The 26,175-nt window shown below is 49.1% G+C and overlaps 2 protein-coding genes across 2 annotated transcripts; both read left to right on the plus strand.

Moving 5' to 3' along the window:
* The first annotated feature begins 741 nt into the window (after nucleotides 1–741).
* On the plus strand, nucleotides 742–17,621 carry LOC136478089 (probable serine/threonine-protein kinase SIS8). Its single transcript, XM_066476423.1, has 13 exons — nucleotides 742–1,724; nucleotides 2,365–2,799; nucleotides 3,098–3,201; nucleotides 3,490–4,844; nucleotides 4,993–5,033; nucleotides 5,658–5,726; nucleotides 6,170–6,270; nucleotides 6,818–6,896; nucleotides 7,001–7,099; nucleotides 7,187–7,255; nucleotides 16,659–16,708; nucleotides 16,790–16,966; nucleotides 17,089–17,621. The coding sequence occupies exons 1-13, from the start codon at nucleotides 1,065–1,067 to the stop codon at nucleotides 17,198–17,200; spliced, it is 3,351 nt and encodes a 1,116-aa protein (XP_066332520.1). The 5' UTR covers nucleotides 742–1,064; the 3' UTR covers nucleotides 17,201–17,621.
* A 496-nt stretch (nucleotides 17,622–18,117) lies between these two features.
* On the plus strand, nucleotides 18,118–19,417 carry LOC136478090 (uncharacterized protein At5g39570-like). The gene is made up of 2 exons (XM_066476424.1): nucleotides 18,118–18,943; nucleotides 19,061–19,417. The coding sequence occupies exons 1-2, from the start codon at nucleotides 18,260–18,262 to the stop codon at nucleotides 19,178–19,180; spliced, it is 804 nt and encodes a 267-aa protein (XP_066332521.1). The 5' UTR covers nucleotides 18,118–18,259; the 3' UTR covers nucleotides 19,181–19,417.
* The last annotated feature ends 6,758 nt before the right edge of the window (nucleotides 19,418–26,175 follow it).

Below are 26,175 nucleotides of genomic sequence, written 5' to 3' on the forward strand. Positions count from 1 at the left end.
TAAAGTTACCAAGCGACGGTCCACGCGGTATCCGACGTTGCTCGTCCCGCCGTCGTCCGACGGCCGTCGCCATCAGTTGCCGTGTGGTTCGGGCCCGATGTCATGGGATATTAGCCCGTGCCCATAATCCAAACTTTGGCGCTATATAAAAGAAGATTCTCCATCACATTAAATTTACGGTATATGTATAAAGTACTAAATATTGATGAAATCAAAAACTAATTGCACAGTTTGGTTGTACTTTGCGAGACGAACGTTTTGAGCCTAATTAGTCAACGATTGGATAATTATTACCAAATACAAACGAAATGCTACAGTGCACTACAGTAGCGCCAGAATTCAGCCGGCGCCAATTCGGCCGGCAACTAAACGGGCCCATGTTTAGTTCCAACCCAAAATCCCCAAAGTGCTACAGTAGCCATCACATCGAATGTTCGCGGCCCGTGCATGGAGTATTAAATGTAGACGAAAAAAAAACTAATTGCACAATTTGGTGGAAAATTACGAGACGAACATTTTGAACCTAATTAGTCCATGTTTGAACACTAATTACTAAATAAAAACAAAAGTGCTACAGTAGCCCAAAATTATCTACGAGACATGCGCACACCTTTCCTAATTAATTGCACGCACTGTAGCAGACGTAATTTGGCAGCTAAACCAAGCTTCATTTGGTAATTAACCGCAAGCCCCCAATTCGTTCTCTTTCGGGTAAAACCCTCGAATTCTCTTCGCCTAGTCCTCGCCTGGTCGAGTCATCGCCGCGGGGACGGCGACGGGGACGGAGGAGGCGCGAGCTAAGCCGGCAGGAGTGGGCTACTAGTCGCTTGCGATTGGATATAACGACTAAACTAATGCGGTTTCGGCCACTCGGGGACGAATCAATCGCTGCCAAAAGCTAATCAGAGACCCGATAAAAAAAAAGAAGCTAACCAGAGACCGACCCTCCGCCTCAGCGTCTCAGTGGCCATGTCGGATCCACCCACCCACCACCAACGCCAGTCGTAGCAAGCGACGCGATTAGCTGCGACGGCGACCCCGGTTTCGGCGGCGGCGGCGGCGGCATGAAGAACTTCCTCAGGAAGCTCCACATCGGCGAGGGCTCGGGCGACGGAGCATCATCGCCTCCCCCTCCGCCCTCTCGCAAAGGCGGTACCGGTACCGGTGTTGGTGTTGGTGGGGTTCATCATCATCAACCGCACCACGATCAAAGGCAACAGACCTCGGCGGTATGCAGTTGGCTCGACTCGGTGCCTACGAGGCCTCCGCCGCCGATTCCTGTCGAAGCAGAGGTGCCGACGTCGTCGTCCTCGGCGTCGTCGGTCGGGGTTGGGGCAGAGGATAGGAAAGCGAGGCAGTCCGGGGCAGTCGAGAGGCGGCGATCGCAGCAGGAGGAGAGGGAGCGGAGGCGGTCGCAAGAGGAAGAGACGTTGAAGGAGCTGAGGCGGTCGCGGGAGGAGGAGATGGAGCGGGAGCGGAGGCGGTCTCAGCAAGAGGACGAGGTGGAGGAGAGGGTGATAAGAGAGTCGTCGGTAGCGGAGGAGAGGAAGCGGGAGAGGGAGAAGGAGGAAGACGACCTGGAGGCGTACCAGATTCAGCTGGTGCTGGAGATGAGCGCGCGGGACAATCCGGAGGAGATGGAGATTGAGGTCGCCAAGCAGCTTAGTCTGGGCTTCTGCCCTCCACAGAGATCCCCTGCGGAGGTCCTCGCGGTCCGATACTGGGTCAGTTTCCAATTCAGTACTTGGCATGTTCAATTTCATCTTCCAACAGCAGTATTCCAATTGCAATTGTGAATTGTGATCGTGGAGCATATTGCATGACGTGCGATTGCTTAGGATTACACATTTTTTCCATACCATTTGCTTGGTTGTACTACCAACTGGCTGCATTACAGTGTTCTATCATGTAATTTAGTTTAGTATAAGATCAGAAATATAGAATGCATTGCCTCTCGAGTTTAGACAAAATTTCAGCTGCATAGATTATTTCATGGAGTTCCCACTGCATACCCTTTATTCTATCAGCGACAACAGGGTTTCTTTCTGTAGAGCAAAATCACTATTCTAGGTGCCTTTATTTTGTAAATTGTTTTCTATTTGTTGAATAGTACACCATTGTTGTGTAAGGTTTGGTAAAAGTTGTGGTGATAGCTTGCAAAAGGGACTTCATGCTGACATGAATGACATCTCTTACACCTATGATGACTGATCAATCTTAATCTGGATTATAGTGATGGCTGATATTCTGGGTCTGACTGACGTTTTTGTGAAACCGACTCATGTTCCCTACTTAATTTTTGACTCACCATATATCTGATATGTCTGGTGCCTCATGATATATTTGTTTGTTCATCATTGACAGAATTTTAATGCCCTTGGCTATGATGACAAAATATCGGATGGGTTTTATGATCTGTTTTATGTTGGAAATGGGCCGGCATCAGTTACTATGCCCTCTTTTGCTGAGCTACGAGCTCAGCCATTTTCACATAAAGTTGACTGGGAAGCTGTGTTGGTCCACAGAGGTGAAGATCCTGAGCTCATGAAACTTCAACAGGAGGCCTTAATGATGAATCTTGAACTTCAATCGAGAACTTCAGAATCTGTGGGCAATGCTTTGGTTAAGAGACTTGCAAATCTAGTTGCTAGACACATGGGTGGAGTGTTTGATCCTGAGAGCATGTCAGTGAAATACCAGAATATGCTTAGCTACTTAAGAAGTGGTATTGGAAGTGTAATTGTGCCACTTGGCCAGCTAAAAATTGGTCTAGCTCGTCATCGTGCACTGCTGTTTAAGGTCAGTAACTTTATAGACATGTTTAGGCTGACCTAACCTCCGATCCTGTAATTCTTGCACCAGCTTTGAACTTTATTTACCAACAGAATTTGCCAACAATGAACATTGAGAATCATATTCTGTAATGTGTTGCATGCTGTCCTATATTTCAAATTGAATATGTAGTTCTCTACACACCAAATTTTCATGCTGTTCTATAAACTCCCTGAACACATGGCATAATATTTGTCAATGATGTCTGTTGAAATGACAATCCATGAGTATGCTAACAATTAATTCTCATCATGCTTGCATGTAGGTTTTGGCTGATGGCCTTGATGTACCTTGCTGTCTGCTGAAAGGAAAGCAATACACTGGATCAGATGATGGAGCTTTGAACATTGTGAAATTTAAAGACGGAAGGTATATTGCACCCTTTGCATATGGGATTTTGTAGGATGGAACAATAGAGGACAGACAGAGGAGGGGATGGCACCAGAAGGGAACGCAGACAGTCCTAGGTGCTGGTCTCGCACCTAGGGCAGTGCCTCGTTCCCATTTGGTGCTGTCCCCATCTCTCCATATTGGAATTGGACAACATAGCACACTTTCGTTATGTGTAGACATAAAATTTGTTCATCCTAACGCTGTCACTAAGAAATGAGTTCTGCATTAAATACAGTAACCACCTATACTTGTATGTTTTTGCAGGGAGTTTATTGTTGATCTTGTGGCTGATCCCGGTACACTTATTCCGTCAGATGTTACTGTTTCATCCACAGAATTAGACAGAAATTTCGTCTCTGATAATCATCACTTTGGCCAAGATGATACTACCAATCTGTTGGGATCTTCTCTTAGTGGTGTATCGAGCTCAGGGTATGGTTCTTTTGAGTATGAGTTACTTGACCGAAGATCCACTTCAACCAATGTTGGTCTTGATACTGATGGATCTACAACTAATCGGACAAGCAATCAACAAAATGTGTTATCAAATTCATTCGAGAAACTATCAGTTAGCACATTCACAAGTGAAAATAGGCCTGTCAGTAATGAATCTACAAATACAGACTACATTATTGTTGGAAAAAACAAAGAAAAATATACTGCGGCCATTGATTCTTCGTCAACTTCACCCTCTACGCCAGATATGGGGAGCACTCCAGCTGTCCGGAGAATGAAAGTGAAGGACATTTCAGAGTACATGATTAATGCTGCCAAGGAAAATCCACAATTAGTTCAGAAAATCCATGAGGTTTTACTTGAAAATGGTGTAATGGCACCACCTGACTTGTTTTCAGAAGATTCAATGGAAGAGCCAAAGGACCTCATCGTGTATGACACCACCCTGTTTCAAAGCAAGGATGAAATGAAAAGGAGGATGAACGAGCTTGGGTCAAGGGAATACACAGATCGTGGTCATGGTCCATTGTTGCCTCATCATCCTGGACATGAACTCCAACCAAAAGTTGCTCCTCACCGAGCACCTCTGGAGTCACTTAAGCCTGTCGAGAGCTTGGGCATTTACCACCCCCATGATATCAGAGTTATTGCATCTCCGTTTGTTTCTCAGTACGAACCTTCTGCACCTCCTCAGGAAGCTCCATCCCAACTTACAAAGCAATTGCCTGTCACAGCTGCTGCTGTTGCAACTGCTGCAGTGGTGGCATCCTCTATGGTTGCTGCTGCCACTAAATCTAACAATGACGTAAACTTTGATGTGCCTGTTGCTGCTGCAGCCACAGTTGTTGCGACAACTGCTGCTGTTAGCAAGCAATATGAGCACTCGGAGCCTGGTAATCGGCTGCTTAGCTTACCAAGTACCTCTCAAGGAAATGAATCAGTTGAGAAAGCTGGAGATGACCTTTGGGACAAACACCACCTTGAAACTGATCATGGCCAAGATAATTCTCTGGACCAAGAAGTTCCTCAGGAAGCTGAACGAACCTCTGATAAATCAAATAAATCAAGTGGGACAGAGAGTGCAAAATCTGATCTTTTGGAAGATGTCGCAGAGTTTGAGATCCAGTGGGAAGAAATTGCTGTTGGTGAACGGATTGGCCTTGGTAAAGTTGATTTATTATTTGATTATTTATGAAAATGATTTCCTAATCATACTATTTCATTGACTGTGGGAAATGATTTCTTTGATCCTTTTTTCTTTAAAAACATATTTCATGTTTTTTAAATTCAATTCAACCTGTTATGTTCCAGGATCGTTTGGAGAAGTTTATAGAGGAGAATGGCATGGAACAGTAAGTTTTTTTCAGTCAAAAAATTCCTTGCTTATCTTTTGAGTCGGCAACTTCTAAATGTGCTATGGAAAAAATATGAAGTTCAACCCTTTTGGTATACTGATCTAAGGATGTGAAGAAATGTTAATTTAGATAATATCACAATATTATCTGTGCCAACACTGAAATAAAATACCTCTTTACTTGCCAATCTTACAGACATCTAGTAATTTGAAAAACCAGTTAATAAAAGGCAATGTTCCAACGAAATACTTCACAGTCTTGGTGGCTTTTCTCCATTTATACCATGAAACAGTATCTTGTAACGAAAAGGAGAATATTTTATTTGTAGACTTGAACTGCACCTACATTTTTCTGTCTGCTGCTTTATGTTTTCCCTACAACTTTAGGTGACTCATATATCTTAGTGACAGGCCTTAGCACCATTTGGACTAACAGGTTTTAGAACATTTTTGGCCAGTAGTTCTTATTTTTGAAAAAGAAAACAATGATCCATCCATTGTTGCATTCTGTCTTCTGAAGTTCTAGCTATTCCATTTGTTATTGTCACTGTATTTTTATTTTCTTTTGCTTTGTTCACTGCTACCAAGTTGTTTACAGAATCACAAATTTGTTTGTCTATAGGAAGTTGCAGTCAAGAAGTTTTTGCAACAGGATATTTCGAGTGATGCTCTGGAAGAGTTTAGAACTGAGGTATACTCCTCTCTCTATGCCAAGCCATCCACTGACATAAATGGACTGAAATACAGAAATTTGGCTTTGTTAATTGTGCATTCTTTGTATTTACCTGCAACACTTGAAAATTACTGTAAAATTTGTTAGAAAAGTTAGTGCTGCATTTTTTTCTTGAACACACAGGGCAACTTTGGCTTGTAGCTGATAGATAAGTGGTATGAAATACACAATAGGTGGTTTGAAATACTCAACCTTTTCTGATGCTTCATTTTGACTACTGTTTCTTAATTAACATGCAAATTCTAGCTGTTTATGTATCAAGGTTTTAGTGATTATGCCAGCAGCCCCAACAATCATTTTGCAATTTGAAATTTTACTCCCTTTCTTAGGGATTAGAGACTGTTTGAGGTTCTTTCTAAATTGTTGTTGCACCACCTGATAATGCATTGCTTCATGTCTAGGTGCGAATAATGAAGAGGTTGCGCCATCCTAATGTTGTTCTCTTCATGGGTGCCATCACTCGTGTGCCTAATCTTTCTATTGTCACTGAATTTCTTCCAAGGTGGGATTTCTTGATTTAGATTGTTTACTTCATATACTAGCATCTAGCACAATGGTCACCACATAATTTACCTTATGATTTAGAATGCAATGTGTCCCCAGCACAAGCTTTTGTCTAATATCTTCCATGTTGCACAATTTTTCTTGAATAACTAGGAATGACTAAGTTGCATGAATATAGGAAGATCCCTTTTACAGATAATGATTGTCTTTATTCGCAAAAAAAAAGATAATGTTTGTCTTTAAGAACTGCGCATTAAGTTAGTAGGAAGTGACATATTACCGAGTTTACCGCACAGTGTTCATAGATTTAAGAAATATGAAAAGGTATGCTTGGGACAATGATAGAAACAGTAGTATTCAACACATGCATGACATGCATTTAGCTATGTAGGATCCACATACCCTTTTAAGCTTAGTTCACACGTACCCATTTGAATACCTCATTCAACTCTCCATGCACGACATGTAGCTGCAGCTTCCGGCCCTTGCTAAAAATTTGTGCTATTTACTGAAAGTTACTTGTGCTATTATTATTGGTATTGCAGAGGCAGTTTGTTCCGTTTGATTCACCGACCCAACAACCAGTTAGATGAAAGGAAGCGCTTAAGAATGGCACTTGATGTGGTATTTTTAATGAAAATTTTGAATATCTCTATTGCTAGATGCTGGTGTATATATGGAGAAGTATATGTGAGATATTACCAGTAAACTTTCTTTCAATTGTCTAGGCTCGCGGTATGAATTATCTGCATAATTGCTCACCAGTTATAGTCCATAGAGATCTGAAATCCCCGAATCTACTGGTGGACAAGAATTGGGTTGTGAAGGTAACATACAAATTCCTTTATAACAGTGACATTTTGCATTTCTTGCAATCTGTATCACTAGTTGGTACATAACTTTTTTGTCATTAGGTTTGCGATTTTGGTTTGTCAAGAATGAAGAACCATACCTTCCTGTCATCAAGATCAACAGCTGGAACAGTAAGCTTGCATAACTTTACAATTGTATTAGTTTTTCTAAAATGCTTCTGCACTCTCCCAAAGAGTATTTTGCATACTCCTAAAGCATTTGTGGTTTAATAGCAGGTGTAACCAAATTGCTTGAAGTGTCGCTAACTTTTTGTTTTTGGGAGAGTGTAGGGGCACTTGCATCACTATGATTATCTTTTGTTCCAATGTTGAGTCCTGTAACCATGTAAACTGTAAATTGTCTTCATTTGTTCTAAGAAAATTTTGCAAGGGTATGGTTTGTCTGTTAGCTGAGCTCTTATGTATTTAGAGTTTACCTGCCAGTGAATACACTTTTCTGATATGTAGTTAATATTAATACAATTGCATCAGGTATTAATAAACTTACTCCATCGTGCTCCTTGAATATGGAAAAGGAATGAAATATTTGAAGGTATAATTTTAACTGCCCTAGTACGGAAGGAAGATTGTTGATCATAGTTACAGGGTTTAGATACCCTTCCCCAGACCCCGCACAGAGCAGGAGCTCTCTGCACTGGGTACGCCCTTTAGTTACAGGGTTTAGATGAATGGCAAAGGTCTGAAGTACATCCTCACTGCAATATATTAAAATTCTCCGTACAATCGTGTGTTACTTTCAGTTTCTTGTAGAGATGCTATAGTCATCAAATATGCAAACAATCCTTTCGGTAATCAAGTGAAGGTAAAATATTATTTATTGAATACACTGTGTTTGAAGAATGCTACTCAACATGCAAAATACCAGTTTATGCTTTAATCTGATTTCCTTTCCAGTGTCCTTTTTGATGGATAAGTCTCATGTGTGGCTGGTCTTTGTGGGGCTATGATGCTCACATGGTCATGATCCTTGTGGCTGTTTTTCTGTTTTTAGGACAGCATCTTAGACTAGAGGACAGCATCTTAGAGGACAGCATCTTAGACTAGAGGACAACATCTTAGATTAGCATCTTAGACTAGCATCTTGGCATATGCTTGGCTGGCTAGCAGCCTATAAATATGTAACCCCAACCCCTCAGGTTGGTATGGCATTTGTGTGAGCTTGTGTGAGAAATAGACAAGAAAATTGCCCCAACTCCTAGTGTCATCATTTCTCGATGAGAGTAAGAATTCTCCTACTATCAAGAGTGAGAATTCAGCGACTAACAACTGGTATCAAAGCCGTATTATCCTGTAGCCTGAGCATCTCTTGCTCATCTTCTCTCCCAGCCCCACAACAGCCCCAGCTATTGGCAGCAGCAGCTCCTCCGGCCGCTCCTGTTCACTCCTCTCCTAGCTCGTCCGAAGCAGCTCTCTCCCCACGCAGCAGCCCCCCGGTAGCGCGTCATGTCCGCAGGGCAGTCTCAGCGCTCGGTCGCCTCGAGCACGCGGCGTCGGCAGGAGGCCGAACTTGCCGCGGCAGAGACCGCTGCGGCGGCGGCAAGGGCGTCGAGGCTGGCAGCAGCCAGAGCGGAGGCGGAGGCAGCGGCGGCGGCGAATGCAGCGCGTGCGGCGGCAGCGGAGGTCGAGGCTCTGCGCGGCAGCATCGGCAGCTCCATTTCCGCTGACGACACCGCCGACGCGGACCTCGAGCTGCTAGGGAGGGAGGCAGCGCGAGCGCGGGCGGCGCAGTGGGCAGCCGCGCACGTCCACGAGCGTGGCGGTAGCCCAGACAGGCGTGGACGCGCCGGCGGCGCTCCTGGAGGAGGCGCGCACGGCGGTGGCGCTCCTGGGGCAGCCGCGCACGCCCACGAGCGCGGCGGCAGCCTAGACAGGCGCGGACGCGCCGGTGGCGCTCCTGGAGGAGGCGCGCACGGCAACGGTGGCGGACGGGTCGATGGAGAGCGCGGCCTTCACAGGCAGCGTGGCTCTCTCTCCTCGGATAGGTACCGACGGGTCGATGGAGAGCGCGGCCTTCATAGGCAGCGTGGCTCTCTCTCCCCAGATCGGTACCGTGGTTACCACGGGCTCCAGGCTGTTGTCAGGGACGTCGGTCCCGGCGGTGGGTGGCCTACCCTCACCAAGACCAACTACGTCGAGTGGGCTGCGGTGATGAGGGTAAAGCTCCAGGTGCGGCACATGTGGGAGGCAGTCCGGTATGGCGACGTCGACTACGACCTAGATCGACGGGCGCTGGATGCTCTCATCGCTGCAGTCCCGCCCGAGATGCAGTTCTCGCTTACCAGCAAGCGAACTGCCAAGGAGGCTTGGGACGCCATCGCTGCGGCACGCATCGGCAGCGACCGCGCCCGCAAGTCCACACTGCAGGCACTTCGCAAGGAGTGGGAGAACCTGGCCTTCAAGCCAGGTGAGGACATTGATGACTTTGCTCTCCGTCTCAACACTCTGTTGCAGAAGATGGTGCAGTTCGGCGACGACACTTACGGCAAGGAGAGAGCTGTTGAAAAGCTCTTCCGCTGCGTCCCCGAGAAGTACAAGCAGATGGCTCGCTCGATCGAGTCTCTGCTGGATCTCTCCACGATGTCGATCGAGGAGGCGATAGGTCGCCTCAAGGTCGTCGACAGCGATGAGCCACAGTCCCTCTCGGGGCCCATCACCACTGGCGGGAAGCTCCTCCTCACTCGGGAGCAGTGGCTTGCCAGCCAAGGTGACCGGAGGAAGGGGGAGCCTTCTTCCGCGACAGGCGGCCGCAAGCGTGGCAAGCCACGCAAGGCGCGCAGAGACGCCCAGGCCGGGGCGCGAGGACGTGCCGAGGGTGATGCCCGCGGAGGCGCCCAGGGCGGCGCTGCCGGGAGGCACAAGCCGGCACGAGACGACGCCTGCCGCAACTGCGGTCAGCTTGGCCATTGGGCCAAGGACTGTCGACAGCCACGACGCGGCCAGGCCCACGTCGCACAGGCGGAGGAGCCAGCTCTGTTCATGGCACATGCCAGCATCGAGCTACCTCCAGCGGCACCGGCCGCAGCGGCTCTCCACCTTGACGAGCCAAAAGCACACGCCCTCCTCGACGACAGCTCCGGCAACGACAAGACTGACGGGTGGTGCCTCGACACCGGCGTCACCCATCACATGACCGGTCGACGGGAGTTCTTCACCGAGCTTGACTCTAGCGTCCGAGGCTTCGTCAAGTTTGGGGATGCCTCCGGCGTGGAGATCAAGGGCGTCGGCTCCATCATCTTCACCGCCGTGTCTGGTGAGCACAGGCTGCTCACCGGAGTCTACTACATCCCCGTGTTGAGGAACTCCATCATCAGCTTGGGACAGCTGGATGAGAACGGTTCGCGCGTGGTGGTTGAGGACGGAGTCATGAGGATTTGGGATCGTCGTCGTCGCCTTCTTGCCAAGGTATCCAGAAGCGCAAATCGACTCTACGTCCTTAATGTGCAGGTGGCACAACCCCTCTGTCTCGCTGCTCGTCGGGACGGCGAGGCGTGGCAGTGGCACGAGCGTTTCGGGCACCTTCACTTTGAGGCCCTGAAGCGGCTCAGTGCCACGGAGATGGTGCGAGGCCTGCCGTGCCTCGACCATGTGGAGCAGCTCTGCGACGTCTGCGTGTTGACGAAGCAGAGGCGACTCCCTTTTCCCCAGCGGGCGAGCTTTCGAGCCAAGGAGAGGCTCGAGCTCGTGCACGGGGACTTGTGTGGCCCGGTGACACCGGCCACACCGGGAGGACGACACTACTTCCTGCTGCTCGTCGACGACCTCTCCCGCTACATGTGGGTGATGGTCCTCGGCAGCAAGGGAGAGGCTGCGGACGCCATCAGACGCGCGCAGGCTGCTGCGGAGGCGGAGTGCGGCCGCAAGCTGCGCGTGCTGCGCACCGACAACGGCGGCGAATTCACGGCGGCTGAATTCGCGTCGTACTGCGCTGACGAGGGCATTCAGCGCCACTACTCCGTGCCGTACAGCCCGCAGCAGAACGACGTCGTCGAGCGGCGCAACCAGACGGTTGTGGGGATGGCTCGGGCCCTCCTCAAGCAGAGGGGGATGTCGGCTGTCTTCTGGGGAGAGGCGGTGGTGACGGCCATCTACATCCTCAACCGCTCGCCTACCAAGGCACTCGACGGCAGGACGCCATACGAGGCTTGGCATGGGCGCAAGCCGGCGGTCTCCCACTTGCGGGTCTTCGGCTGCCTCGCGTTCGCCAAGGAGCTTGGCCACATCAGCAAGCTCGACGACAGGAGCACTCCGGGAGTGTTCATCGGCTACGTGGAGGGCTCGAAGGCCTACCGCATCCTCGACCCGAAGACACAGCGTGTGCGCACGGCGCGCGACGTTGTGTTCGACGAAGGGCGAGGATGGGCGTGGGACAAGGCAGTGGACGACGGCTCGGCTCCGACGTACGACGACTTCACTGTCGAGTACGTCCACTTCGAGGGAGCTGGGGGAGTAGGCAGTTCTTCTTCGGCGAGCGCGTCTACCCCAGTCTCCGAGCCTCCACCGACCCCGGCACCTGCTACTCCGACAGCACCACGCTCTCCAGCCAGGACCTCGGCTGCGATGAGCTCTTCGCCGGCTCCACCACAGCCGGCAACGCCACGCACTCCAGCACCGACAGGCACCACTCCGGGCACGTCTACTCCACCACCAGCTCGTGTCGAGCACGGCCCGGTTGAGCTCGCTACTCCGCTCTCTCACGACGAGGAGCGCGTCGACGCGTACCACGACGGCGAGCCGTTGCGGTACCGTACGGTGGAGAACCTTCTCGGCGACCAGCCGGTGCGGGACCGGTGCCTCACGACCTGGAGGCGCAGTTGCACCTTGCGTGTGACGACGGCGAGCCTCGGTCGTTTGCAGAGGCCGAGAGACACGCGGCATGGCGCGCCGCGATGCAGTTGGAGATGGATGCGGTTGAGAAGAACCGCACCTGGGAGCTTGCTGACCTTCCTCGTGGTCACCGCGCGATCACCCTTAAGTGGGTGTACAAGTTGAAGAGGGATGAAGCCGGCGCCATCGTCAAGCACAAGGCTCTCTTGGTGGCACGAGGTTTCGTGCAGCAGGAGGGGGTCGACTTCGACGACGCCTTTGCTCCCGTGGCACGGATGGAGTCCGTGCGACTCCTTGCGCTAGCTGCCCAGGAGGGCTGGCGTGTTCATCACATGGACGTCAAGTCAGCGTTCCTTAACGGCGACTTGAAGGAGGAGGTCTACGTGCACCAGCCGCCGGGATTTGCGATCCCCGGCAAGGAGGGCAAGGTGCTCCGCCTGCGCAAGGCCCTCTATGGCTTGCGGCAGGCACCGAGGGCGTGGAATGCCAAGCTGGATTCCACGCTAAAGGGGGTGGGCTTCGAGCAAAGCCCGCACGAGGCGGCCATCTACCGACGGGGCAATGGAGGTAATGCCCTGCTAGTGGGTGTCTACGTGGACGACTTGGTGATCACCGGCACCAAGGATGCGGAGGTGGTAGCATTCAAGGAAGAGATGAAGGCCACCTTCCAGATGAGTGATCTGGGGCCTCTCTCCTTCTACCTAGGAATCGAGGCACACCAGGATGACTCTGGGATCACGCTTCGACAGACCGCCTACGCCAAGCGCGTCGTTGAGCTAGCTGGGCTCACCGACTGCAACCCAGCCCTCACTCCGATGGAGGAGAGGCTGAAGCTGAGCTGCGACAGCACGACGGAGGAGGTGGACGCTACGCAGTACCGGCGTCTTGTGGGGAGCCTTCGCTACCTCGCCCACACACGGCCGGACTTGGCATTCTCCATCGGCTACGTTAGTCGGTTCATGCAGCGACCGACGACGGAGCACCAGCAGACTGTGAAGAGGATCATCCGCTACGTTGCGGGGACTCTCGACCACGGCCTCTACTACCCGAGGTGCCCTGGGGCGGCACACTTCGTCGGGTACAGCGACAGCGACCACGCCGGCGACATCGACACCAGCAAGAGCACGAGCGGGATTCTCTTCTTCCTCGGCAAGTGCCTCGTTAGCTGGCAGTCGGTCAAGTAGCAGGTGGTGGCCCTGTCCAGCTGCGAGGCCGAGTACATAGCGGCCTCCACCGCTTCGACTCAGGCGCTCTGGCTCGCTCGACTGCTTGGTGATCTCCTCGGCAGAGACACTAGAGCGGTGGAGCTCAGGGTGGACAGCAAGTCCGCTCTGGCCCTGGCAAAGAACCTCGTGTTCCACGAACGCAGCAAGCACATCCGGGTGAGGTACCACTTCATCCGAGGCTGTTTGGAGGAAGGGAGCATCAAGGCGAGCTGCATCAACACCAAGGACCAGCTTGCGGACCTGCTCACCAAGCCCCTTGGGAGGATCAAGTTCCTTGAGCTCTGCTCCAGGACCGGGATGGTTCAACTCTCCCACAAGACGACGCACAAGACTTAGGGGAAGAATGATGGATAAGTCTCATGTGTGGCTGGTCTTTGTGGGGCTATGATGCTCACATGGTCATGGTCCTTGTGGCTGTTTTTCTGTTTTTAGGACAGCATCTTAGACTAGAGGACAACATCTTAGAGGACAGCATCTTAGACTAGAGGACAGCGTCTTAGATTAGCATCTTAGACTAGCATCTTGGCATATGCTTGGCTGGCTAGCAGCCTATAAATATGTAACCCCAACCCCTTAGGTTGGTATGGCATTTGTGTGAGCTTGTGTGAGAAATAGACAAGAAAATTGCCCCAACTCCTAGTGTCATCCTCTCTCGATGAGAGTAAGAATTCTCCTACTACCGAGAGTGAGAATTCAGCGACTAACACTTTTTGGCCTAGGTGGTTGGACTTATTGTCATCCTATAAGTTGGTTTATTGCACCGATATCACCTAAGAACAACAATTGTTTATAAGATAGGCCTAAATTACGGTAAACCCCACTCGATGGCCTCTGCAAGCTTTTACGGACTATGAGCTACACAGCCATGCACATACACACAAGGGGTAGCAGCAGCGGTACGTGAAGGGCTTCCAGGGAAGCATACAATCTGTTAGTTTGAGTTGTTACCTACGGATAAATAATAAGCTAGATTTAAGGATGCCCCCCTGGTCTACAAAGGCATCCTGTTGTGATAGGATTTACTGCCTCCGATCCCAGATATAAGTCCATTTGGACTTGACTACTTGAGCACAGCACAGGAATCATTGCTAGAGTTAAGATGGGTGGCAAGTGCATGACATTGATTAGCATGCATTTAAGTAGGGGTAGACATGGAAGAATGAATAAAAAAGGTGCATTGAAGTTATCATAGACTTGTGGTGCATATGGAAGAAGGTTCGATGGACTTATGTGTACGTCAACAGCAGTAACCTCCATAAATTGGACTGAGACCGAAAAGCCATCAGCACGAGAGGCTTGCTGAATTGGCACTTAACTTATGCAATTTGATCTCCAGTAGAATTGTCAAGAGAAGGACAGTGGTTCAGGCTCTAAATAACTGGGATTGGGTGGCTGATGTAAGAGGGGTCCTTACAGTGCAAGTATTGGCTGAGTACCTTCAAATTCAGGACTTAGTAGATGTCCTGGTCCTTCAGCAAGATGTCCCAGATCAACACCGATGGAAACTCTCCTCTTCTGGTTCCTACAGCAGCAAGTTGGCCTACCAAGCTTTTTTTCTTGGGGACTATCAAATTTGCCCCATGGAAAAGAATTTGGAAAAGTTGGGCTCCACTTAAATGCATTTTTTTTGTTTCGTTGGCCATCAATCATCGGTGTTGGACGTCTGACCGTCTTGCCAAACGTGGGACGCCTCACCCGCAGCTTAACATGTCTGCAGTGGCGCCACAAATCTGTACAACCACTTTCTCTCGGTGGTGGGACAGTGCTGTTAGAGGTCTCCCTGAGGAGATGTGCAAACTGCAAAGGCCTTAACTCTCTAATCATCCTTGTCACCTGGGTGATTTGGAAACATAGGAATGCCATTGTTTTGAAGATGCTAGACCAAATATTCAGATTCTCTTTCTCACAGTGGCTAATGAAGCAGCTTGTGTTGTTTGGCTGGCACCCCTCCACGAGCTCCTCTTTAGGTCGCTAGGCCCCAACCCTTGAGGTTGGAGGTGGGCTGGTTGTGGTTGTAGTCGTGTTTATGTCCCTTAGCTTGGCGCGTCTTTTTGTAGTCTCGTGTGTGTGAGGTGTGGTTCTGAGGGGCTTCTTTTTGCCTCTCCCTTTTCTATACATTTTTTCCTTAATGAAATGACACGCAGCTTTCCTGCGTTATTCGAGAAAAACAACAGCAGCAATAACAACAACATAGCCTTTCAGTCCCAAGCAAGTTGGGGTAGGCTAGAGTTGAAACCCAGCAAGAGCCCCGAGTCACGGTTCAGTCACTTCAATAGCTGCTTTCCAAGTACTCCTATTCAAACATAAATCTCTAGGTATATCCCAAGCTTTCAAATATCTTTTTATTACCTTCCCCCATGTCAATTTCGGTCTTCCTCTGCCTCTCCTCATATTATTAGCTTGGCTTAGGACTCCACAATACACTGGTGCCTTTGGAGGTCTCCTTTGGACATGGCCAAACCACCTCAACTGATGTTGGACAAGCTTTTCTTCAATTGGTGCGACCTCTAGGCGATCACGTATATCATCGTTCCGAACTCGGTCCATTCTTGTGTGACCGCAGATCCATCGCAACATACACATTTCTGCAACACTCAGTTGTTGAACATGTCGAATCTTTGTAGGCCAACATTCTGCTCCATATAACATAGCCGGTCTAATCGCTGTTCTATAGAACTTGCCTTTTAGCTTTTGTGGTACCCTCTTATCACAAAGAATGCCAGAAGCTTGTCGCCATTTGATCCACCCTGCTTTAATTCTATGGCTAACGTCCGCATCAATATCTCCATCCCTCTGTAGCATCGATCCCAGATACTGAAAGGTATCCTTCTTAGGCACTACTTGACCTTCCAAACTCACATCTCCCTTCTCCTGTACAACTCCGCCAAAGTCGCATCTCATGTATTCGGTTTTAGTTCTGCTCAATCTAAAACATTTAGACTCAAGGGTCTGCCGCCATAACTCTAGTTTCCTATTTATTCCCGCTTGGCTTTCGTCCACTAACACTACATCATTAGCGAACAACATACACCAAGGGATATCTCCTTGTATGTTCTGGTAACCTCATCCATTACTAAGGCAAAGAGATACGAGCTTAAGGCTGACCCTTGATGAAGTCCAATTTTAATCGAGAAAAACAACAGCAGTAAGCAAGAAATATACCAAGGTTCCTAGTATCTCATGTATCTCTGCCCTTGTGGTGCGGTCATCACTCACTGCCCTGCCATGGTATCCTGCTTGGATTTAGAGCCATCTAAAGTATGTTCACGAGATAAACATTTAGCTGTTTAGAAACTAGTGTGACTCTGGTTATAAGATTATCAGATTAACCACTGCGAAATAGGGCTGTGTTTTCAGGTTGGCTTGTGCTAATCCATTCATATAATTTTAAATCTTTGTCACACTGGTTGGTGCAAATGCTACCTTGGTCGCTACTTCTACTGAATAGTTTGGCTGATGTGCAGGCGGAGTGGATGGCACCAGAAGTACTTCGTAATGAACCATCGGACGAAAAGTAAGTGGTTAAAGACTCGGTTAAAAAATAACCCTATCAAAGATTGTTTTTTGCATGCTGAAATCTTGCATGGGCTGGCAGATGCGATGTTTTTAGCTACGGAGTCATATTATGGGAACTTTGTACACTACTACAGCCTTGGGAAGGAATGAATGCCATGCAAGTGGTCGGTGCAGTTGGATTTCAGAATCGTCACCTTGACATCCCAGATAACATCGATCCAGCTATAGCAGAGATAATAGTGCAATGCTGGCATACGTTAGTATTTTCTTAACTTTCTTGGCGCAATACAAAATATTGCACCATTCTTGGTGCATTGCATCTTCCTAACCCATATATGCATTTTTTGTTTGCTAAATTCACTTTGCTACATGCCTCAGGGACCCAAAGTTGCGGCCATCATTTGCAGATATCATGGCTAAACTAAAACCACTGTTGAAGAACTTGGCCAGCAATCTAGCCCCGAAGACACAGAGTACAACAAACAGATGAGTGAGACAAGGAGATTGGCAGCTGCACAACGCCCATAACTTGTAGGATTATTTCTGTACAGTAACAGCAAGCATGTGTTCAAAGTTGAAAAAAGATGCGATGTTGGTCTGTTTGCTACTCTATCCAACTAGAGGCGCAACACTTTAGAGTGGCAACGCGACGGTAAGGCTTAAGGCCGCTTGCCATTGATCCACATTTGAAGATCAGTGCTGGTATACCCGTGAAAGGAGACGGAGGGCTGTGATCTATGCAAGGAATTGTGCAGAACAGTAATGTTTTGGCACTGTGGAACGCTTAACAGGGGCCTTTTTCTCTCGTTGTGCCTCACCAAATGGTGGGTATTTATGTGTAAATGTCAACAGATGTAACGTGCTGTCAACCTGAAAAGGGAAAGGGAAAGGTTGCCCAGCTTGTGCTGCGAATTTGTACTCACCTCGTGGCTGACGTGTGTCCATTTTGCTCGGCCTGTTCAAGTGGGCCGTAGTTCGTCGTTACGCAGCATGTCTGGTGTTCCTCACTGACTGCTCACCAGCTGGAAAGCACGGAATGCTGGATGGTTCATGGCGCTCGCATCAAGTTGATCTCGATCTTTTTTTTGAACATAAGTTGATCTCGATCTGCTGTAGGCCTGTAGCTGTTTTCCGATTTTGAGCGAGTGCCGTTGATTGATTCGGTCATTTGGAAGTACGGCAGGTCACGATGTGGGTGGTTCGTGGTCGGTCGGAACTCGGAAGGTATGTGGCCTATGCCTCTCTTCTCTGACTGTATGCAGTATTCACCTCCTCCTATCCACAGTGGGGAAGGGGCGAAGGGCAAATAGCCAAATCTCGGCAGGAAAATCGTGACGTCCATCCCCGTCTTCCTGTCCTCCACACCCGACCGCTTGGTTGCCTTCGCGGCTTCGCCTCTCACCATCCGTCGTGAACAGTCGAGCCCGAGCGCGCACGCCGCACGGCGTCGCCATGCAAGCGCGCCCCTGCCAGCGCTCCTCCCGCTTCCATATGACAGGTTTCCAGCCACGAAAACTCCGCAAACGTCGCACGCACGTACGCCGTCTCCATGCCATGCATGGACACCGCGCTAATTAACCCGAGATCGATCGGCCCCCATCGCGGAAGCCAGGACCGATCACCCGACCACGCACAAACCACCTCCGCACGGGGATTAGCGGACGCCGACGGTGAGCAGCCAGCAGAATTAGCGGAGCGCGCGACGATGGCAGCGGCGGGCGTCTTCTGGGGAGGCGGGAGGGCGGACGAGGTGGCTGGCTTCGACGAGTACGACCCCACCCCGTACGGCGGCGGCTACGACATCGCCCTCACGTTCGGGCGCCCGCTGCCACCCTCCGAGGAGACCTGCTACCCGATCTCCACCGCCACCTCCTCCGCCTCCTCGTACGACCGTCCCCAGCAGGCGCAGCACGGAGGCCGGAGGCCCGGGGTCGAGGAGTCCCACGGGTCAGCTGCAGGGTACGGTGGAGGCGGCGGCGGGTACGCGGGGGCGGGGCGGCCTCATCAGCCTCATAAGGAGGAGACCCACGGCTACGGGCGGAAGGGAGGACACGACGACGATGACGAGCAGCAGGCGTACCGGAAGCCGAAGCCGGCGTACGGGGACGACCACGAGCAGCAGGCGTACCGGAAGCCGAAGCCCTCGTACGGGGACGACGACGACGACCAGGCGTACAGGAAGGCGAAGCCGTCGTACGGGGACGAGAAGCCCAGCTACGGCCGGAAGAAGAAAGTGAGCGTAGGCCGATGGGCCTTAAACTCGTAATCTGGGCCGTTTTAAACGTAGGCTCGAGCTGTAGGCCCTCTTAGCTTAACTGCTAATGGTTTATTGGCCTGCATGAAATTACAGGGTGACGACGATGACTCGGATGACGACAAGAGGAAACCACGTTACAAAAAGAACGACGACGACGACTCCGATGACGATGACAAGAAGAACAACCGCCGCCGCCATGACTACGACGATTGAGACCTTCAGTCACTAATCATGCATTATCATCCCCGCTGCATCTCCCCTACTAGTACTAGTAGTAAATAAGCAAGGCTGGGATGGAAACGTACAGTTTTGCTTTTCAAGTGATGCCTACTACTTTTTTTTTCCTTGTTTTTGTTCTTCAGCTTTTTACTGCTCTGATAACATGTATGCTCGGTTACTTGTGACGATTGTTCTTTGAACAAAATAATACTGTTGATTTTCAGGTTCATAGTAAAAAAACGTCATAAATGACATGCTGCAGCTGCACAGGTGCTGTTCTTCATAGCTGCTATTGGTCGACTTGCATTCTTCACTGACATACATCAATTTCCCAATCCTAAATTCAAAATAACAAAAGTGCAGCTAGAAATGACATTATTTATCCATCGATCGTAGCAACTACTTATTTGAGAAGTGCTCTAATTGCATCTCCCATACTAGCAGTAACTAGTAATTTATTTTTTTGTACCGAGGACAGCTACTGTGTGAACCTGCAGCTCCCCGTGGTAAGCGTAGTACCGTATTGACAATGCTGCCTACCGGGAGCTTCGCCATTCGTTTTTCTGAAATTTGGCTTATACTAATTTATTATAAAAAAAAATATTATTCGTTCACTAAAAGTTCTGTTAAAATAGTTTCGAACAAACGAGCGGGGAATTCAAGTTGCTCATCCTTGTTCTGAGCTGGAAAGCATGGGGTGCTTACTCGATGGCAGGGCTATGCCCCGTTTAGATCCAAAATTTTTTGGATTTTGGCTACTGTAGCACTTTCGTTTGTATTTGACAATTAGTGTCTAATTATGGATTAATTAGGTTCAAAAATTTCGTCTCACGATTTCTCACCCAACTGTGCAATTAGTTTTTTTTCGTCTACATTTAGTACTCCGTGCATATGCCGTAAGATTCGATATGACGAATACTGCACAAAATTTTTTGGAATCTAAACGCCCTATCTTTCCGTGTCGTACGTTTATGTCACGTACAATTGTTTGGCCTCTCTCGTGCCAAGCTATTTTGCTGCAACTTTAGGTTTCATGCGGTGCTCGCATGATACTAGTACGATGTTTCTTTCTTAAAGTTTGGAGCTTTTCTTGTTTTACAAACACGGTACACACGTATACACTCACCCTTATTTATTTTTGGAGGACCATATGCATCCACTGGGATCGACGAGATCATCTCAAATGTCTTGATACCGTCGAACACATTGTCCACCGCAAAAAGAATAATTAATCATAAATACAAATATCATGCTAAAGTTTAGAGTTGTCACATTGAGTATAACATCGGGTGTTCAAATACTAATAATAAAATTAATTACAGAAGCCATGACTAATTTACGAGACGAATCTATTAAGACTAATTAATCAATCATTAGCATATGTTACTGTAGCACTATATTATCAAATCATAGACTAATTAGGCTTTATAGTTTCGTCTCGCAAATTAGTCTCAAACTATATGATTAGTTTTGTAATTAGTCTATGTTTAATACTCTAAATTAGTGTCAAACATCCGATGTGATAGGGACTAAACTTAGGGGGTGTTTAAATTCAGGGGCTAAAGTTTATAGGTGTCACATCGAGTGCTCGGATAGTAATAATAAAACAACTTATACAAGTCCTCAGAAATCCGCGAGACGAATTTATTAAGCCTAATTAATCCGTCATCAGCATATGTTACTGTAGCACCATATTGTCAAATCATGGACTAATTAGGATTAAAAATTTCGTCTCGTAAATTAGTCTCGATCTGTACATTTAGTTTCATAATTAGTTTATATTTAATATTCAATGTATATGTCTAAATATTCGATGTGACAGTGACTAAAGTCTAGAAGGGGGAAATAAACACAGCCTTAAGGAGGGGGAAACCAAACACCTCAAGTTGAGTCTGTTCGTTTAAACTTATCAGCTAGAATGTACATTATTTTTCTCTTATCATAAAACAACTTCAGTCGGCTTATCAGTCGGCTTTAATACCAGGCGAACAAACTCCATGGGTACAACCATGTCCTTTTCTCTAAGGCTCCATTCGCTTTGTAAAAAAAACAAACCAAAATACTATTCTAATTAATTTAGAGAAAAACACTGTTCCAACTGAAGATGATCTCGACTGGACTCTGATCAATCAACGGTTTGCTGATACGTGATATTCACAAGGACTACGAAACAGCAGTGTATTGCTTTTTAGCTCAGCTGTGAGCTGTGATTGAAGGACACGGGACACGGATAGTGTAGTGTTCAGTGTTTCATGTGACCGGTAGTTGGATCTTGCTCTGGTTGTGGCCTGTAGCCTAAAGAAACCACCGATCGTTCCCAGGAACACGTCGCATCAAGATGCCGCCCATGCTTTCCATCGAGTATCTTCCAAAATAATCCTGGTTTGCGAGTTCTCGCCTTGCCAAGTTGCCATGCATACATGATTGCAACGTCTGGTAGTAAGTCACCAGCCTAGGAAAGCAGGAGGATTGGAGAGCAAACGGGGACGTGAAAAACGCTACTACAGAACATTTTTTTGCACAGTGTTTAACTTTGGGACTATGAGGCGGATGGACTGGTTGCCCGCCTCGGTTATTCGAGGCCGGACAGCCAGGCCAGCAACCACCTTGGTTAACCGAGGCGGGCGCTGTATCGTAACCGCCACGGTTAATGTCGATTAACCGAGGCGCATTAACCGAGACGGTTGTCTTCCGTTAATAAGTATTAACCGAGGCGTTTTCTATAAAACGACCGCTTCGGTTAATAGGCCATTAACCGAGACGGTTTCCTTACAATGTTCGCTTCGGTTAAGTCTGGGCTATAAATGCAGCCACGCCTACCCTTCTTCCCCATGGTTCATCCTCCATTTTTTTGGGTTTTGACCTCAAAACTCTAAAAAGTGGCCATTTTCTAGGGAGGAGGTTTTGCCCTTGGATTTGTTGAAGGGGGGCACCGCAAGAGGTTGATTCTCGCTCTCAAACACTCAATCTCCTCTCTTTTTCATGATTTAGGTGCTTTTTCTCACAATCTAGATCTAGATCTATATGAAGGAGAGAGGAATCAGATCTAGAGCTGTTTGGTTGTCTTTTTTTTCGTACCGCTCCACTTATATACGCCATTTTCGCTGTTTGTGTGTGCAAGGTGTTCACGGTCATGGACAGGGAATGGATGTACAAGACATCGAGGTTGGAACAAGCTTACCTGGATCATGTGACATAGTTTATTGCCGCTGCGAAAAGGCATCATCTGAGTCTAAAGCGGGAACGCACGATCTATCCGTGTAAGAGCTATAAGAACCTTCTTGCTTACGGAGATGACACAGTGAAATCTCACTTGGTCTAGTATGGTTTCGTCAAGGATTATATCATCTGGAAGTTTCACAGGGAAGCAAAGGATCCGAGTGCCAGTGCATATGAAGGAGGGAACTCGTCGACAACAACGACGGCGGCGGTGAATGCTGAACAACAAACCTCATCAGTAGTGGCCGACGGGCACGACAATGCTGCTACTGGCGACAACGCAGATCATGATTACATCACGATGGATGATCTGCTCCAAGACACGGCTGACGACGATGACGGGGATGGCGGTGAGCCTGTGAGGGATCCCGAGACCACTGAGCTTTTTTAGTCAAACACTAACCATCTTGACCACGATGACGTTCTGTTTGGGAGCCCGAGGTGGCTGGAGAATTTCAAAGAGATGAAGCAAGAGGCAATTTATCCCCTCTATAAGGACTGTCCGAAGCACTGGACGACATTGTGTTTTTACCTCCAGATGCTGATGCTAAAGGCTTGCCATGGCTGGTCCGACACTAGCTTCAATGACCTGTTACGTATCCTTACTGACACATACCCAGAGGGTAATAAGGTGCCCGCCAATACCTATCGGGTGAAGAAGCTGATTCGGCCTGTGGCGATGAAGCTTAAAAAGTTCCACGCCTGTCGTAACCACTGTATCCTATATCGAGGCAAGTATGAGAACTTGCAAAGCTGTCCGCACTGTGGCGTGAGTCGGTACAAGAGGAATGTCGGTTGTCGTGCAGATGCGGATGACGAGAGAGGACCGAAGAAGAAGGAAGACGACCAAGAAGAGTATCGCGAAGAAGCAGATCCCATCTCTTGAAGATGAGGAAGAAGAGGGTTACACGTAGAGGAAAAGTTTGTCCCTATCGATGTGGTACCTGCCCGTGATCGATCGCCTACGTACTATATTTGGGAACCTTGAGGATGCCAAGCTGATGTCCTGGCATGCATCTGATGATCGCATGAAGGACGATGGCAAGCTATGGCACCCTTCTGATGGCAAGCAGTGGAAGCGTTTCAATGCCAAGTTCCCGGAGTTTAGCGACGAGGCAAGGAACGCTAGGTTCGCGCTGAGTACCGATAGGATGAATCCGTTTGGTGATCTCAGCAGCTAGCACAGCACTTGGCCGGTCATCCTCACCATCTACAACCTACCTCCCTGGCTATGTCAGAAGCGTAGGTACCTTTTACTGACCATGATTATTTCTGGACCTAGGCAACCAGGCAATGATATAGATGTGTCCCTAGAGCCGCTCATGGAGGACATGAAGATACTATGTGTCGGGGTTATAACCCCAAGGTATCTTAGGGCACCGATTAGTTGACGCACGCGTCCCACAACTTGCCAGCCGGTGAAGGCCCGAACGATCGAGGCCTAGCGAAAGCCGAGCGAAGCGGGTCGGGCACCGAGGCTAGGGTCATCCCCGACCCCTTCCACCCGCCTTAGCACATGACACTCGCAAGATGCACAACCTCTCCTCGCCATGACCCCTGGAAGGGATGGGCGGAGGTAGAGCACAGCTAGACGTGCCTGCTCTGACAAGAGCAAGCATGCCACATTGACCCCGCAAGGACCGAGGGGATAGTAGTCACCTTGGCCTGGTCAGACACCATCCTTGTGCCATGCCGCACCAACAAGACAACACCACACCATGGTGGCAATAGGTACGATACTCATCGTCCAAATACGGATCGATTAGACGCTTGTACGATCTGACCCACTATGGGATAAGATCCACGACAAGGGACTTGATGAAAAGGCCATCTAGACTAGCAGAGTGCCCCAACCCTGATGATAAGGGTCATGGTCCTTAGCCCCACAAAGCGACCAAGTGATCGATGACCCAAGACAGCTACCTACTTTGGATACGACACCCCTAGGAACCAAGAGACGATGAAGAAGGCCACAACGGACACTATGTTGCATAGGATGGCTGACGAACCACCATCGTGGCTATAGTGCCACCATGGCCTGTGCAGTAGTACCATGTCACACCCTGCCGCAATGTGGCTAGAAGACCATGACGATAGCCATAACCGGACGTGCATCAAAAGACGGCGTAGCTTGCAAGCCAAGTTAGCTAGGTCCTCCATCAGGCTCTCGACCCTTCGGTTAGGAGAACCACCTCTTTGTACAAGCCCTAGCCCCAAACTCTATATAACGGTAGCCAGGGCACCCATCTCACCACGGTTCACATCCTCTACATTCCATTCATTCACCATTGTAGTAGGGCTCCTAGAGCTTCTCTTTGGGCAGCCCTTCGCCTAGCATAGATCCTTTCACCTCTTTCACCATTCTTGCACCCCCCATTGTAAGAACTTCAGAGCATTCAAATGAGGAACATGCACTCGATTATCTCTGAGACTGGACATAGGGCTCCAGCCTAAGATGCTACCATTGTCTTCCAAGAGCAGCGTGGCAATCATATAAGTTTACTAGTCTAGTTTACAAAACACCGACAGTTGGCACGCCAAGTAGAGGACAGTCATGCACTCTCGTTTGTTGAGAAGGAAGCGATGGCTCCTCGCACTGTCGGTGAACTCAATGGTGGAATGGCCCACGGCGGCCACATCCACCTCAAAAACTATGAGTTCATCAACATCAAAGGGCCAGCACCCACGTCTGCCCGTGGCTATGACCCAAACCTCTACCATGGAGATCCAAGGCATGTAGCCCACAGTGGACACACTCTCAAAATTGCCTCCGATGGCAACAACCTAGAGTTCACCTACCCAGAGGGGCCAATACCCTCGCTCACCATTGGCCACGGCCAGGCCTCCTATTTGGGGAACCAAAGGTCCATGGCTCGCAACAAACTCGTCTAGGGAATGGCCTCAACTAGCCATGTCCTTTTAGGGAACCATGTGGTTAACCGCACCAAAGGACCGACACCTGCATCCACCCTCAGTTGTGACCCGGACCTCTGTCCCGTAGATCTAGATCACACGGTCCATGCTAGACACACTCTCGAAACTGCCCATGGGGGTTGCATCCCAAAGTGCACCCACATGAGGGGCCCAATGCCCTCTCTCATTATCGGGCATAGCCAAGACTTCCACCCGGGAAGCTAGACGGCCATGGCTCATGGCGATCTCACCCAAGGAATGGCCCGTGGTGGCCACATCCTTTTAGCAAACCACGAGATCGCCCGAACCAACGAGGCAATGCCCATCATCGACGTATACCTAGTCCAGACTCACTGCATGATGAAACCAGACCCTATGGTAGAGTCACACCCCGGATAGCGACTCTGCCACCAGCGGAACGCACTAAGCTAGGGCATGCATGAGCAATGAAGCCACCCGCCACCACGCGGCATCATTACTAGTGATTAAGAGGCGAGCCAGCGCAATGCTACGCACGACGAAGCCCAAAACCAGGGTTCTGTCCGTAAGGTAGCTACACCGCTCATCATGCCTTAACAAGCAGTCAGCTATCACCTAGAGGCACATGCATTCGAGGAGGAGGGCCCCCTGAGTGTGCCACGCGCTGCGTGCCACACCGAGCGAATAAAACTATGTCATGCTCGGGATCTGCTTCCATAGTGACAGGTCACGTCAGCCCTTCATCGAGGGCACACATCGCACTCAAAGGTGAGGATGCGATGATCATGATGTCATCATGCCTTGAGGGCTTAGGCATCAGCACACGCGAACCCTCTTGGCCAGAAGCCACAGTGGGTTGGACACGAAGAAGACGCACT

The sequence above is a fragment of the Miscanthus floridulus genome, chromosome 8, assembly GCF_019320115.1.
Source record: "Miscanthus floridulus cultivar M001 chromosome 8, ASM1932011v1, whole genome shotgun sequence".
NCBI lineage: Eukaryota > Viridiplantae > Streptophyta > Magnoliopsida > Poales > Poaceae > Miscanthus > Miscanthus floridulus.